Source organism: Lepisosteus platostomus, chromosome 4, assembly GCF_059453375.1.
Source record: "Lepisosteus platostomus isolate fLepPlt1 chromosome 4, fLepPlt1.hap1, whole genome shotgun sequence".
Lineage (NCBI taxonomy): Eukaryota > Metazoa > Chordata > Actinopteri > Semionotiformes > Lepisosteidae > Lepisosteus > Lepisosteus platostomus.
Window position 1 is genome coordinate 53,920,073 of NC_142614.1, and position 15,110 is coordinate 53,935,182.

At 35.0% G+C, this 15,110-nt stretch overlaps 1 protein-coding gene and 1 long non-coding RNA gene across 3 annotated transcripts in view; one reads left to right on the top strand and one right to left on the bottom strand.

Moving 5' to 3' along the window:
- LOC148673430 (uncharacterized) overlaps nucleotides 1–15,110 on the top strand; it is a 399,373-nt gene that overhangs the window by 370,973 nt on the left and 13,290 nt on the right. The window lies entirely within an intron of this gene.
- On the bottom strand, nucleotides 3,793–10,662 carry LOC148673440 (zinc finger protein 474-like). Of its 2 annotated transcripts, none has more exons than XM_088629877.1 (4): nucleotides 10,537–10,662; nucleotides 7,589–8,944; nucleotides 4,582–4,762; nucleotides 3,793–3,977 (listed from the first exon to the last, which is right to left on the bottom strand). In XM_088629877.1, the coding sequence occupies exons 2-4, from the start codon at nucleotides 8,708–8,710 to the stop codon at nucleotides 3,832–3,834; spliced, it is 1,449 nt and encodes a 482-aa protein (XP_088486003.1). In that variant the 5' UTR covers nucleotides 8,711–8,944; nucleotides 10,537–10,662; the 3' UTR covers nucleotides 3,793–3,831. The 2 variants fall into 2 exon arrangements, with proteins under 2 accessions (XP_088486003.1, XP_088486004.1); XM_088629878.1 differs by having other exon boundaries at nucleotides 3,793–4,012.

The window sequence follows — 15,110 nt, forward strand, 5'->3', positions numbered from 1 at the left end:
ACATGAGGGGAAACTACATCGATGTGCATTTAAAACCAGTTATAGGAGGCACGTCTTTACCAAAAGTGTTGTAGGAATATGCAAAAATCTATCCAGTACTTTGGCTTCCTTCAATAAATGTCCGGATGAAACCCCTTGGATTACTGATAACCACCAAACTGACTAAATGATCTGACCTCTCATTTGCAACCTTTCTTATGTGATACTTTGTTTGCTTTCTCTAATAACAAACACGGTACTTAAAAGTGTTTTAGTTGAGCTTTTTGTTCTCTAATTATCCAAATATGTAATATGCCTAGCCTGAAAATGACATTATACTGGTAAACATTATTGGATTTTCTCAATGAGATATTGCTTTTGAATTAGCACAGTGGACACAGACAGTAAATGAATTGTTTATGTTTCTATAGAAGTAAACAAACACACAGTATATGTAAATAAATATGTTTACCTCCATCACTTCTACCTGTTATCCTTCTACTCAATGGTAACTGTACGCTTCACTATATATGAGGACAATATATTGTGTTCAGTTTGCAGTTCTTTAATATTTCTTAAGTAAATCTAATTAGACTTAAACGATTTTCTCTTCGTTTCTCACCTGTCACCATTTCCTGCAAATTTATACTTCAGTGATAAGATTTACTGCTACAGTATTTGTATTTGGGTTCGTAGAAAGGACCAAGGTGAACTCTAGTGCCCTCTACTGCCACAAAAGTGTAATCTCAGTAGAGTATACACATCCTGGAGAGCATTACTGTATTTTGATTATTTATAAACTTGTTAAAAATATAAAACACAAAAGATTTAAAGAATTCATAGAATTCTTGAAAGAATTCTGAAGATCTTTAAAGAACTCTGAATCTCTGCAGAAAATAATTTAAAGAATTAAATCAGCAGCTTCCAGATGTATTCATGCCCATGATAATAGTGTTATACCATGTTATTAAGCAAATTAAAATGTGATTAAAATATACAGTATATAGCAAAATAGTTAATGTATCATTACCATAACTGTAAAAACTAATTACATATTTCTGAATGCACAAATTGCTGATTATTGTGAGTGATAAAAAATAAAAATCTATTTATCAGAGATACATAACTTTGCTATAAACATAGGAAAGCTGTTGTTTCACAATGATTGGAAATACAGGCAGAAGTGATCCCTGCAAATATACAAATATTGTTTAAGTCACAATTACTGTAACAGTATCCTAGACAGTAGAACAAACCAAAGGTTACCAGACGATTTTCACTTTTAATTTCAACTGTGTCAAAATTTAATTTAAAAACAGAAGTAATTGATCAATGTCAGTTTAATTAATCTTCACCAGACACAGATTTTAAATACAGGCACATTTTGTTTAAAGGTGGGTACACTGCAATTCAATTGTTTTTTATTTACAAGATTACACAACATACAGTATACATGCTAAGAAATACTGTAAATGACTAAATCTATACATGAAAATAAGAAACATTAACTGCATAAACACTCAAACAAAATGATTAAATGCTAAGAATATTTTACTGCCACAAACCTAAAACATGTACACTGTGATGTGTTCTGTAAGAACATAAAGTGAATGTAATCGTTATTTCAGCTTAAGATCAATTCCAACATTTACTGGGTTTGACTAGTCCAATCCTCAAGGGGTGATTGAAGGTTCTGGTGAGGTATGACTCTTTGTTTCTTAGGAAAATGAATAGACCTCTAGATACTGAGTGAGCAGTTGTGTGGGCAAGAATCCTTTGATTTTTGGAGGGTACAACCTCATAAGGACATTAGATCATCCAGGGAAGTGATACTTGTGGAGTTTCCTGTAATAAGAGACTAGGGTTTACCTTCAAGCAGGATCACTAGGGACTGAAGGTGACCTGATTACCAAGCAAAATGAGTACTTTGGGTAAGGAGAGAGAATAAAAGGGTTTTATGGACCAGACATGATGCATATTAAGGATTGTGAATGGGACTAGAACAAGCATCATCTTGGACAAATTATTATTCCACATACAGACACCTATTTAGTAAGCCAAAAGAAATCATGTCAAAAATAACTCACGTTTCTGTTTTCCTTGCAAAAGCTGGGACACATAATTGTAAAAGAAGATGCTTCTATGGATTGTACATCATGGGAACTTCAAAGTTTTAAAACATTTCATTTATCAGTTTTGTTTTAATACTTAGTTATTATGTAAATAACTCATTCATAATACTTAGAGTACTATGAATGAGTTATTTACATATTTTTTTCTCACAAAATTCTGTTCTGATTTTTGATACAGAAAGAACATTAAAATTATTCTTTATTTTCTTGACTGTGATAGTATTTGAAAAGTAGTTTCCTAATCCTATTATAATCCTATGAATCCTATCACAACTACCATTTACGCAAAAAAAACATATTCTGATATACTAGTTTTACTGTTTGCATTTCACATCAACACCAAACAGTCCTTAGTATGTTGACCATATATCATTCTTATATAATGTTATACTAAATAAATTTGGTTAGTTTGACTAAAATAGGCTAAGGACTAAGATTTTAAAGTGTTTAATACAAGGCAAACATTACAATCAATCAACTCTTATTTTGGTGATTAATTTGAAATTACATTCAGTGGTATACCAAAACAATAACCAGATAGCATAAACATGTGTTTAGGCTGCAATAGTAATACTTTTGAATAACTACTGCATATTCAAATTCACACCTTTTTATTATTAAAGAACTTCTTGCAAAATAATACCATACCATATACAGAATAAGCACATATTAACATATTTAATATAGCTTAACATATCTTCTACCCCACAGCAGGTGAATCATTAACAGCTAACTGTGCAATGCCTTAGAATTCAATGCACCTCTGCACTCTGCACTTTTTACTGGATTATCACATATTTATTATCCTATGTGTTTATTGTTCTGTACTGACTGTTGTATGTTACTGCGCTTTGTTGTACTGTCATTAATTATGACTATTTACTGTTTTGTAAGGTAGTGAGCACAATAAATAGGTAGTTAGGCCTATTGTACTGCACATGTCCCGAGAGAACAGCGTATTTGTACATGTGGCATATAAACTCCTCTCTCTAAGATCAAATAAAGAAATAGAAAAGGAAGCTTGTAATGATCTTACTTACACTCCGACATTAATCTTAAAAATCTAATGTATTTAATTTTTTAAAAACATTTATAACTTTATAGTATTTTGTACTTTTTTTAGAGCTTTATACTGTAGCTTTGTATCTGCAACCATTGTCAGTATCATTTTGCAAGTGAACATCTGGTCTATGGTCCTGGTACAAAAAGGGGTTCTCTCTAAAATTCTCACCATCCTGGGAAGACCCTTACATTGTGCACAGTATTGTATACTGTACTCCCTCCCACCTGGTTGGAGTTTGTAATTCTTCCATGGCTATGTGTGACTGGAGCTGTCAGACCCTGAAACTGAGAGCTACGGTTTATGAAAGGAGCAGTGGCCATGTGTCAGCCTGTTGCTGCATGTAGCTTGTGTTCCTAATAAACAGTGTAGTTCTCCCCCTTGTGATCATTCTGAGTCACAGTGCTTTTATTCTGAGCAAAAATTCAATTTCTTTTGATGAACCCATTGCACATATACTGTAAGTGCTACAATATGTTTCTGAACATGTCTACAAACAGTGTGATTAACATTTCTCTACTTTCTTCTCTACTTTTGTTCACCTTGAGTTTTACACCATACTAATAAAATAACTAACAAACAAAAGCACAATAAAATATTTTTTCCAGACACGGCTTCAGCAACTATTATTTAACATCAGACTTTTCTGATGCTCACATTTTATTTAGAAGGTCTACACGATCGGTGGTGGACAGTCAGTCTGTCTGGCAGGAAGGTACGCCCGCAGATATCACAGGGCACCAGCTGAGCTTTGGCACTTTGCCATGCTGCCTCATTCAGTGCCTCCAGATCATAGGAGCCTGTAGCTACAAAATTTAAATGAAGTAGTGTCATTTTTCATCTGGAGAAAAGGATATGGTTTATTAAAATATCAGGAAATACCCAGTGGTAAAATACTTAAAATAACATTTTTTTGTGACAAGGTTTGAACTTCTGCCTGTGGCCACATGAGCTAAAATAGGCTGTAACTATGATTTCTAAAACAGGTCCACATTCATGCAAACAGTGTGTACACAGTGTGTATATAGGCTTACTTTAGATTAAAATTAACCTACTCAAAATCTGCAGCAATATGTAAATTATGATTTTTTTCTAGATCACACATGCTAAATATTAAAAGGTTAGAAAATGATTCATGACTGAAAATAACTCAGCTGGCCTCAGAAGATTTAACTTTTTACCAGCTGCAAAGATGTTTTATTGATTTGCTTTAGGGGTATTTAAAGCTAAAACTGTTTAAGAAATTGTGAGGTCTGACGTTTCATCACAGGCTTTTTAAAATATTCTTATAATGGAAACAAGAACAAAAGTTAAAGATAAGGCGACTATCAATTAACACTGAGTTTTGCAGAGTTTATACTGAATCTGTATAAGTAATGCAAATTAATAAAAAAAACCTGTCATACTCACATTCTACCATCCTTATTTCTGGCTTTCTGGGCTCTGCTCTTTGAAGTTGTTTTGGCAACTTGCTATTTTCCATGTGCCATTTTTTCAAACACTGTGGTTCATGGATACTGATTGATTTGGTTCCAAATTCTCGCCCACAAATGTAGCAAACCACTGTCACTGGATGCTTCACTATTGCTGGCTGAAGGAAAAAACATTGACCAAAAAATGAAAGATTTGTAAAGTTTGATTAAATAATGAGTTGAAACAATTTATTAACAATAAATAAAATGGGTAGTGTACTTTTCAAATACAAAGGGAATTTATCTACAACAAACCTTTAGGAATTATACATTCTGATCAGCGATTCTTATGCCTGCTTTCTGAAGAAGTGCTTAAATTATTCTCTTGTTATTTTCAGAAGTCCTGTATTTATACTGTATGTGCTTTTTTTATATGGAGATAAATATAATGCAGTAACTATTTATCTGAAATGTCTTCCATTAACATTAAATCAGGAATCAGTGATTAGGATTCAGAAAAACACTAAGGGTGGGTTTACATAAACATCTCTAATTCAACACAAGTGAGAGTTTTTGGTAGCACTTTATATGAATGGTTTAGTACATGGATTAAATAGCCTCTGTTGTAAGAATACAATACACAATATAACAGTACAATACATGAAGTAATTAGTTGATATATGTGCAATATAACAAAGTTGACATTTTTTATATACAGTACACATGCAAAGTTGGAAAAGTTGTAAAGAATCGTTGGTGTTGTTTCTAATGTCATGAATGTTTTGTGTAAATTGCACAATTTTGCTATACGAAAGCTAAATGCAGTTTTTTTTCCTGACAAAAGGCATACTTCCTTATAGTCCAAATAAATATCTGATATTGCACTATGTCAAACACTATAAATTTAAAACAGAATTTTTATAAGATATCATCTTAGACTAAGGCATATATTTAACAGCTTTCATGTCCATGTACAAACAGAACATTATTGGCTGTACTTTTAAGTCAAAGTAGTTACAGTAACTTTTTGCTTAAAAGCCTGTTCTGCTGTCTATATCCTCTTAAAATGCGAGTAAATGAAAATACAAATACAGTTATTTTGATTCAGTATTTGATGAGTGCAAGCTTGAAATAGTTACAGCACATGTGGCAACAGATAAATATGATATTCTCTCTGGATTTGAACATTCCGGCCTTTAAATGATTTGCCATTAAAGAACAAGTTGCTGCCAAACCACGTGAGCTGTACTTCCTCTAGATGGCAGCCATTGCTATTTATGATTGTAGAGAGTCTGATGAAGAAGGGAACAGTTAAAAAAAATTGGTTTCATTGAGGTGGCTAGAAGATTACCATGGTACCTACAGTACAAAGTGTAGGTTACTAATCAAGCATCTTTATCAATGTATAATCACACTTTTTATCTTAATGAGAGTGTGGAATTCTAAAAAGAACACTCCACTTAACACACAAACTGTAGTTTGTAACACAAACTGTGTACATATGTTCTACATAGAAATTAAACTGAAAAAAGGTAGGAGACCACTGTTTAAAGCAGAAGTAGTAATGCATGAATGAGCAGTTTTAGTGCTTTATTAATTTATCTTTGTATCATTAGAGGTTTAAAAAACGAAAAAGAAACTGTTTTATACAGGAGCTCCCTCTAGTGCTCATTAATTAACTTTGTCTAAACAGGAAAAGGAAATGGAACAGCTTTCAATATACTGTAACATTTTATATGATGGCAAATGCATTAAAGCCGCATTACTTTAGTGGCCCTTATCATTTTGCAATTTAATAAATCTAAAACCAACACAAATTATCCTTCATTTATGTTTCCTCCTGTCTATTTCACTTTCCTTAATTTTTTCCTTTAATTAATTCTTAATGAAGACTTCATTTTTTAAAGTTCTCTCTTTCTTTGCATGCCTTTTAAGCTATGAAACTACGTCAGACTGGCCCCAACATGGCAAAACTCACTCAAAAACAAACGTGGCTTCATTTTGTGTTCAATCAGAGTTTCTGTGGTGAAGAACAGAATAGCTCTGACCTTCCAAACCTTCTGCCTGGGAAAGTCATGATCTGTTTTGAACAAACCATGGTTCCCAGACTAGGACTGGCAATTCAGCACAGGCAGAACCTTGCAGGGAATGTTTAAGCCTATACAGCATGTTTTCTGACAAAACACAGAAGTACAAGTATAAACCTCTGTTAGTCTAATCTCCAGTATAGAATTTTACTACTCTTTGATTTATAGCCCTAATTAGCATTAAATTTTTTTAGATTATGTGATTGTAATAGAAAAATTGTGAGCAATATATATATTGTTTTTGTTTTGTTTAGTACTCAGTGTATGAGAGGAGTTTTTTTGCGCTACTGTTTTGAAATCGTTATGAATTGTAAAGTATAAATTATGCAACTCAGTTCTCCTCAGATCAGGAATTCAGGCAGGATAATAAACCACAGCCGTCATAGAACAAACAAATCCAAAATTAACCACTCCCATGATAAAAAAACAAACATTTGCAGCAGACTAAATTACTCATAAAAATATTTTTTTTTCTGCAAAACAACCCCTGAATTATAATACCTGTCTGTATATGTTAAGACCCATATTTAGATCAAGCGTACAAACCTTAGAAACCTTAAATTGTCTGTGGTTGCTGGTAATGAAAAAGCAATGGAAGCAATACTCTCAACAATTTTAGAGACAGACATTAATCTAGAAAAAATGTTTTATAAACTGATAAATCTGGGAAAAAAAGCCACACAGCTTTGGGGAGAACATGTAAGTTCCACAAAGAGGGTCAGAAATTAACCAAGAGCTAAGACATGTAAAATGTACCGCTGTCCCTCTGCCATGGTGTCATCATCATCATCTCTAAAATTAAACAAATCTGGCATTAGGTTTTTTTTTCCTGTTTTTGATTCTCAACAGTGTGTGTCTTGACAATATCAATAAAAAATGTACTCTGATTTTGGAAACACAAACAACAAAAAAAACCACCTTATTAACCAGACTATTACAGGACGTGCCACTGTTCTGTTGCTTGATAGTGTCCAGGTTACTCTGACTGGTGACACCATTCCCAAGGGAGACTGTCTTGATGCTGGGGCTGGAAGTTTTTATTTTACAGCTCCTCTGGTGGACAATGAGCCGGTCAGGAGAAAAAGTGCGACCACAGTTAGCGCATGGCACAAGCTGGGCCTTGAAGCTCTCAAACGCAGCCTTGTTTTGCTCTTCCCTTGATGCCCCTCCCATAGTAACCACTTGCAGTTTCTGAGGGACTGGTCGGCGAAGTTCTTTGGGTAGTGCGCTGTTTTCAGTCTTCCATTTTTCAAGACATTTGGGCTCATGGATAGGAAGAGATTTTGTCCCAAATTCTCTCCCACAGATGTAGCAAACTAATGTGCGAGGTTTTGAGGAGGTTCTCACAGAAGTGGTGGAAATAGTTTTGGGCAAACTGTCCTGGGAGGCATCAGTGTGAAGGGACTGTAGAGAACTGTTCACAGCCTCAAGAGCTTTGGAATGTGAAGGCCCTCTACTGTGAGGTTTGGGTTTACAGCTTTTTTGATGAACAGGGAGCCGATCTGGCAGAAATCTGCGTCCACAGTTTTCACAAGGCAGAAGTTGAGCTTGTGAGCTCTGCCATGCTGCTTCATTCATTTTATCGGTGTCATAAGAACCATCAGAAGACTGGGGCTGGGGTTTTTGAGGAACTGGTCGCCTTTGATTCTTGGGAAATTTTTCATTTTCAATGTGCCATTTTTCTAGGCATTTAGGTTCATGAATCTCAATTGATTTGGAGCCAAATTCCCTCCCACACAAATAGCAGACTCTAAATCCTGGTCTCTTGGGGGGTATCACTGGTCGGTTAAAACTATTTTGTGACATAGCAGAACGGCTTGATTTTCTTAATAACACAGCAGTAGTGGGTCTTTTAAGTCCCTTTTGTGTCACAAATTTTTCTCCTTCTTCATAATTACCAAACTGTAAATTACATTCACTTAATTGTGGTAAGTGTTTAGTTGGCAGAGACATGCAATTTATTCCACCAGATGAAAAAATGCTCCCTGTTAAAGATGATTGTTTTTTACAAATGAATTTTAAGCTCACAAATCTGATCATGCGAATTTAATACAGTTTCCTTAACTTGAATAATTCCTTTAAACCGTTGATTTAGAAATAAATGTTCTTGGGTTATTATTTTGGGTCTTATTTGTCGTGGAAATGATATGCATTTGTCTGATGAATTCTTCTGACAAAGATTGTTCTGAGTTTTGACTTTGGTATTAAATGTAGAATTAAGAAATGGAAGGACCAAAGACTCCACTGTAATTGTTTGTTTCCGAGACTGGAAAACTCTGCGTGGAATTCAAGGAAAAATGCAGGAATTACTTTAAAGTAAACAGTTGATTAGATCAAATTCACACCAAAAAACAAACGTATAAACTTTAAAAAATTGAAAACTATTCAAAATCAATTTGTGGACATAAATTAATTTTAAAATGTGGAAAAACTGAAAATACCATTATTTACAATTGCATTTTCTAGAAGAACATTCTAGAAGTTCTTCCTCTTGTACAGTATGTTAATGTTGTTTTCAAACTCTTAGTTGAGCAAATTATACAGTTTTTATACACCATTAGTACATGCATTCTGTACTGTAGATAACATTTGAAGATTTGTTGCAGCCTTTCGAAGATAAACATTATTTTTTCGTTTTTAACAAGAAAAAAGCGTCATTCATTCTGCAATAAAATCATTCACTTACCTCTAACAATTTCAAACCAATATCCACAGATTGTGTATAAATCTCATAATTTTATTTCTATGTATACTTAATTTAAATGTTTTTTAAATAATATTTCAACTGCTATTTATATGAAATTATATACGAAAGCATACAGAAGACAAATTAATTTATTTATATTGTGTACAATTAAAAGGCATTCGCTGTAAATAGACTATGTACCAGTAGGGGGCATAAGAGATGCAGCATGTCTCCTAGCAAGCAAGCATCTGTGACTACCTAAAAATCCATGCCAAATACTCAGTTCAAACTACTGTGGTCTACTGATTACTGCCAAAACGTCTTTGATGTCAGATAGACATGAAATGAAAAACCCAATCTGGCTATCAACTCATAACCGTATCAAGTCGTCACATTTACCACCTGTACCACCAGCCCTTCATGCTGTCCTCTCTCTACATACTGTCCTGACTCTCTGGCTCTGTATAAACAGTACCCTAGATAAAAAACAAATGGTAACCTTTGGATGTGGAAGAGTTTGTTTTCATTTCTTAAGAAAATATATACGGTATTTTGTAGTCTATAAAACAAACAAAAAAACGCCAGAAAGGTTTTTCTGACGAAAGAAAACAAGAGGAAGTCGATCCATTTCACTTGGGTTGTTTGCTGGTGGGTTTCTGATGCCAAAAGTCTCTTTCTGCCAACTTTTGAAGGATCCGACAATAGTGTCAGCTCCAACAACTTGGCTGGCTATTTTTTTCCCCAGACACCCTCGATTCCGTTTAAACTCTGCCCCCTGAGTCCCAAATATCCTACACGTATCGCTGTTTCAAAATGTTACTTAATAGTTCCTACAAGGAACAAAACTCCCATCACATTATTTAAAGATGTGCGATACTGATTGCTTTGAGCAATGTAATGAGAACAAGCTCCTAAATCAAGTCACTTTAATATCAAACAAATGCAAAACGGAATCCGCCCACTTTAACGCGACTTAAAATACTATCAATTGTTTCACATATTGCAGTAAAATAACCTAAATAAATATTTTATGACTGTAGCTGGACGTAAACATTAGCTTCGTATGTAAAACTGTACTTATCGGTTAGCAAGCCTTATATTTTAAAACACGGTGTAACTTACTAGTGTAAGCAAATTGTAAAATACTCTAGCTGTTGAAAAAATACAATGCTGTGCTTACCTTTTTTTTTTAGTTTTCGTGAGAACTAGTGGGAATAATAAAAAAAAGATTCTACTTTACTAATTATACAGCTACAGTAAGTGTCAGAGCAGCACTACAACATTCAATGTCCTCAATAGTCGCTTAGCAACTGTCAACAAGTGACGCGAAAAAATGTAGTATTTTAAAAAATCTGATTGGCTGCTTCCTGAAGCAGGCAGACAAAAATATTGTCAGCATTTGCTTTAAACGCTGAGTAAATATTACGTAATTTTGCTTATTTTAAAAATTATATTCTATCGAAGGTTACAGGACAATGATTTGTGTGAGTGGCTGGAAATTTACTGGAAAGGCCTGACAAAGGCCTGTGGGAAACGAAATCACTATAATGACATTTGTGCTCACTTATTTTAAATGTTACATGCTGCATTTTAAAAGCATTAACTAAAACTATAAAAATAAAAGAAACTGAAACCAGGAACATTTTTAAAAACAATACATTATTATTATTAATTATTATGCATTTTACTTATTGCTTTTTAATTCAATAGCAGTTTCCAGCACTTTTGGGTTGGTTGGAGCAATCTAGGATCTTTACATTCTTTCAGATCTGTGTAATAACAAATTCCCAGAAACAATCTAGGAAACAGCTGGACTTTCCTAGAACTGTAATGTATTATCTTACAATAACATTTGCTGGTAGCCCACTGACTGTTACAGTAACATATGTTCCCAGAACCTGATGAAGATAGTGCATTCAAAAAATTCAGAACTGCCTGGCAATGGTGACAATGGTCCATCACCTTGAAGTGCTTCATATTGTAGATCATATTTTCTTAGACTGGAGCACTGGAATCCTGTGTCCTTGAGAGTGGATTTTGGTTTTTAAATAATTGTATTTAAAACCCAAGAACAGGAAACAGTTTTTTTAGGAAGGGATTGCTAGAGCATGGAACAAGCTCCCCATCCATGCTGATGAAACCAGTTCCCTTGATTATTTCAAGAACTGGTAAGATAATCTAACTTGTTAGATTCTCCATTCAAATGGCTGCTAACTACCAAAAGGCCTTCTCTCTTTTGTAAACGTATGTTTCTTATTTGTAACTCTTAACTATTATGTAATTCTTATGTTTCTTATTTGATTAAGGCTTGATAGACTCCAGTTAATTAATCATAAAAAAATACAAGGACTGCTAGATACTTTTTTAGTTAACAAGCTGCAAACAAAGACCTACTGGAAAATGGTAAAAAAAAAAGATTTTTGATTTAAACAGTTGCCCTTTTTGGAATATATTCCAGCTCTATAGATATATACTTTGGTTTAATTTGACATCTTATCCATGTGATCGTTGGCCCTTATATCCAGTCTTTACAAACTGTAAGGACAGTGTAATGATAGTTTTTGTCTTCTCATTTTCTGTAATGGTTATGGATTAGAATTTCTAGCAAAGAGTGGCAACCTTTTTTCTCATTCTTTCTTAGTCTCTTTGAAATAGTGCACATTCTATCTATTCTATTCATGTCTGAAGACAATGATGTCATTTGGGCCTTGCAGTAAACCTGATTCCTTATGTCCTAGAAAAACACAAGTCACCTAATGTAAATTACAAAACACCTCCACCACCATTACACCACTCATTAAGATAAAAATGTTACCTATCAATTAGAACAAAATTTGGAATGATACCACCAGGCCTTGCAGGACAACTGACCATTCTCCAACCATCTCTGTCTCATTAAAATTGCAATGACACAGGTATTTTTACCTGTAGGCTCTCCCACTAGAGAAGGTAAGTAGCAACAGCCTGCATCCTAAGAATGTGGAGTTTATAATGGACTGTAGGAATTTTTCTTGGAGTTGTATTTTTAGGTTTTGGTTACTTCTTCAAACTTGTAAAAATGTTGATGGGTAAGCTGAAAACATGCCAGAATTACCTTTGAAGCTTTAAAACAAATTTTGCAAAAATATTGAAATAACTTTAAAGTTAAAACTCTATACTGTATATGAAACACTACCTTTAGAACCACTAAAAAGTAAAAGATTAAATGTCAATATTTACACACTAAACTCACCAATGCCCTTAATTCTTTGAGAAGGGCCCTATACCCCTTTTTATTCATAATTACCATTAAAACCATGTTACCTTTGGATGAAATTTGGAAAAACAATCCTCCAATATGCATCCAAATTTATTTACTTTTCCTCAGTGCTTTTTTCAGCTCCCCACAAGACAAGAACAGACGCAACAAACCAAAATCATCTCAAGAGATTTTACAGCATATAATTTTCTTTTCTGACAGTGGGAAGGAAACTCCCTTAGAATAAATATATTTTTTCCAACAGTTTATAGAGGTCACTTTCCTTTACCTTGTCTTACTTATTGTGTTCATTGTTGTGTCTAGCAACATAGTACGCTACACCACTTTGTTCTTTTTGCTTTTTCACTGAAATATTAATGTATAGATGGGTTCAGAATTTCTACAAGTCTTACCAGCTATCTGATAATGGGTGCATGGTTAGTATAAAGGCCTTAACCTTCTCAGTTTGCTAATCATATATATACTGATGGAAAAAAGTAACACAACATTTTCTGGAATGAGATTACTATAGTTACATATAGCTTATGTACTTTCACAAAAAGTATTCAATTTGTATTAAACCCTCTGGCCAGCAATACAGCTTGTGCATTGAGGTATTGCAACTTGTCAATCACACGAAAGCTTGTTAGGTGCGCTTTTACCCAATGAGGTCCAGGTGGAACATTGCCTGATCAGGTCACCTTAAAAAGGGCCTTAATTCAAAGGCCACACTAAGTCAGTTTTCTGTGCAATTCATAATGCCTCGAATGTCACTAGAAGCAAGGGAGAGCATTGTCAGACACTATGGAGTAAGTCTCTCCACTGTATCCTGACTGCAGAGAAGGTTTCAGCAGACCAGCAGGACAGATTACCGTCCAAGATCCAGTCACCCTCGAATGACCACACCAGAGTAGGACCGACACATCAGACTGGTCCGTCTGAGAGATCATTTCAGATCTGCCACCCATACTGCTGCTTAAACAGCCGGCAGACACAATACCCGCATCAGTGACAGGAAGCTCCATGCTGCTGGCCTTAGAGCAAGGTGACCTGTCAAAGGCCCTCTGCTCACACTCGACTGGCTTGGGCCAGAGTGTGGAGAAGGAGGTGTTGCATTTCTTTTATCCACCAGTATGTCTAACATGAAGTGGGTTAAATATTGTGTGCTTATTCCAAAAATTAAAATGTATTGGAACAAGTAAAGGTTTATTCCATGGTGAAGTGAGAAGAAAGAAAACACATTTTGGCTGTGAAGAAGCTTACACCCGAAGAAGGCTCCACAGCCGAAACGTTGTTTTCTTTCTTCTCCTACGCACGCTGACGCAGCTACCCACCAGAATTAAAATGTATCTTTTATTTTCTCCATTCCAAATTGATTTAGAAAAGATAGGTCAACTTTATGAGATGATTGGTACAAGTGGGGAAAATGGAGTTTCTCCTTGAGGCTGCTGAGCTTACTCTCCATGACAGGGTGAGGAGCTCGGCAGTCTGGGAGGACCATGGAGTAGAAATCACGGCTGCTCCAGATCAAGAGGAGCTGGGTGAGGAGGCTCGGGCATCTGGTGAGGATGCCCCCTCGGTGTCTCCCCAGATGAGGTGTACTACAGTATGTACGGCCCACTGGGAAGAGACTCTTGCAGACCCAGGACACACTGGAGGGATTATATCTCTTAGCTGGTCTGGGAACTGCTGGGAACTCCTCAGAAGGAGTCTGGTCTACTCGGTTCAGCCTGTTACCACTCTGACCCTTACCGGGACATTGCTTTAAGCTCAGGCGTGTGTTCAGTTTCTTTTGTATGGACTAACTCCAGAACTGATATCTTTTTTGTAGTGTGGTGATCACAATTGTACACAATATTCTAAGGTGAACTCTATACCTGATTCTATATTACTGATCTTACTGGTTCTTGTGCAAATCACTCTTAGTTAGTTCAACATAGATCCCATCATCATCATCATTTAGTAACCACTTACAATAAGCTAAATTACAACACCTAAGTCATATCTGTTCAAATGTATGTGAACTTTCTGCAGCCATTTTCCTGATAACTTGCGTGAGGTTCTTGCTGCTGTGATACAGTACATTCCTTTTGATGTCAGTATATTTTGAAGACATTTTGAGTAAAAAAACCTTTCATATTTAAATATTACTAATATAATATTAAATAGTTTCAAACAATCGTTAGCATTGCTGTCTTGCAACACTTGGGCTTTAAAAGTTCATTTCCTGGGGCGTGCATTTTTTTTTAATCTCCGTGCTGGTGTGGGTTTGCCATGGGTGCTACGGTTTCTGTCTTAAATCCATCAAACATATTAGTACTGTAGGTCAATTAGCTTCAAGGAAAATTGGCCCTGGTATGACTATGAGTGTGAGCATGTTTGTCTGTGCTTTCTTTGCAATATCCCGCATTGCGCTCACTGTGTCCCTGAACTGGAGGCAGCAGTTAGAAAATGGGTAGATGTTTTTTGTTTAAAGGTGACAACAAGTACCATTCTTATTCTTAATCCATAATTTA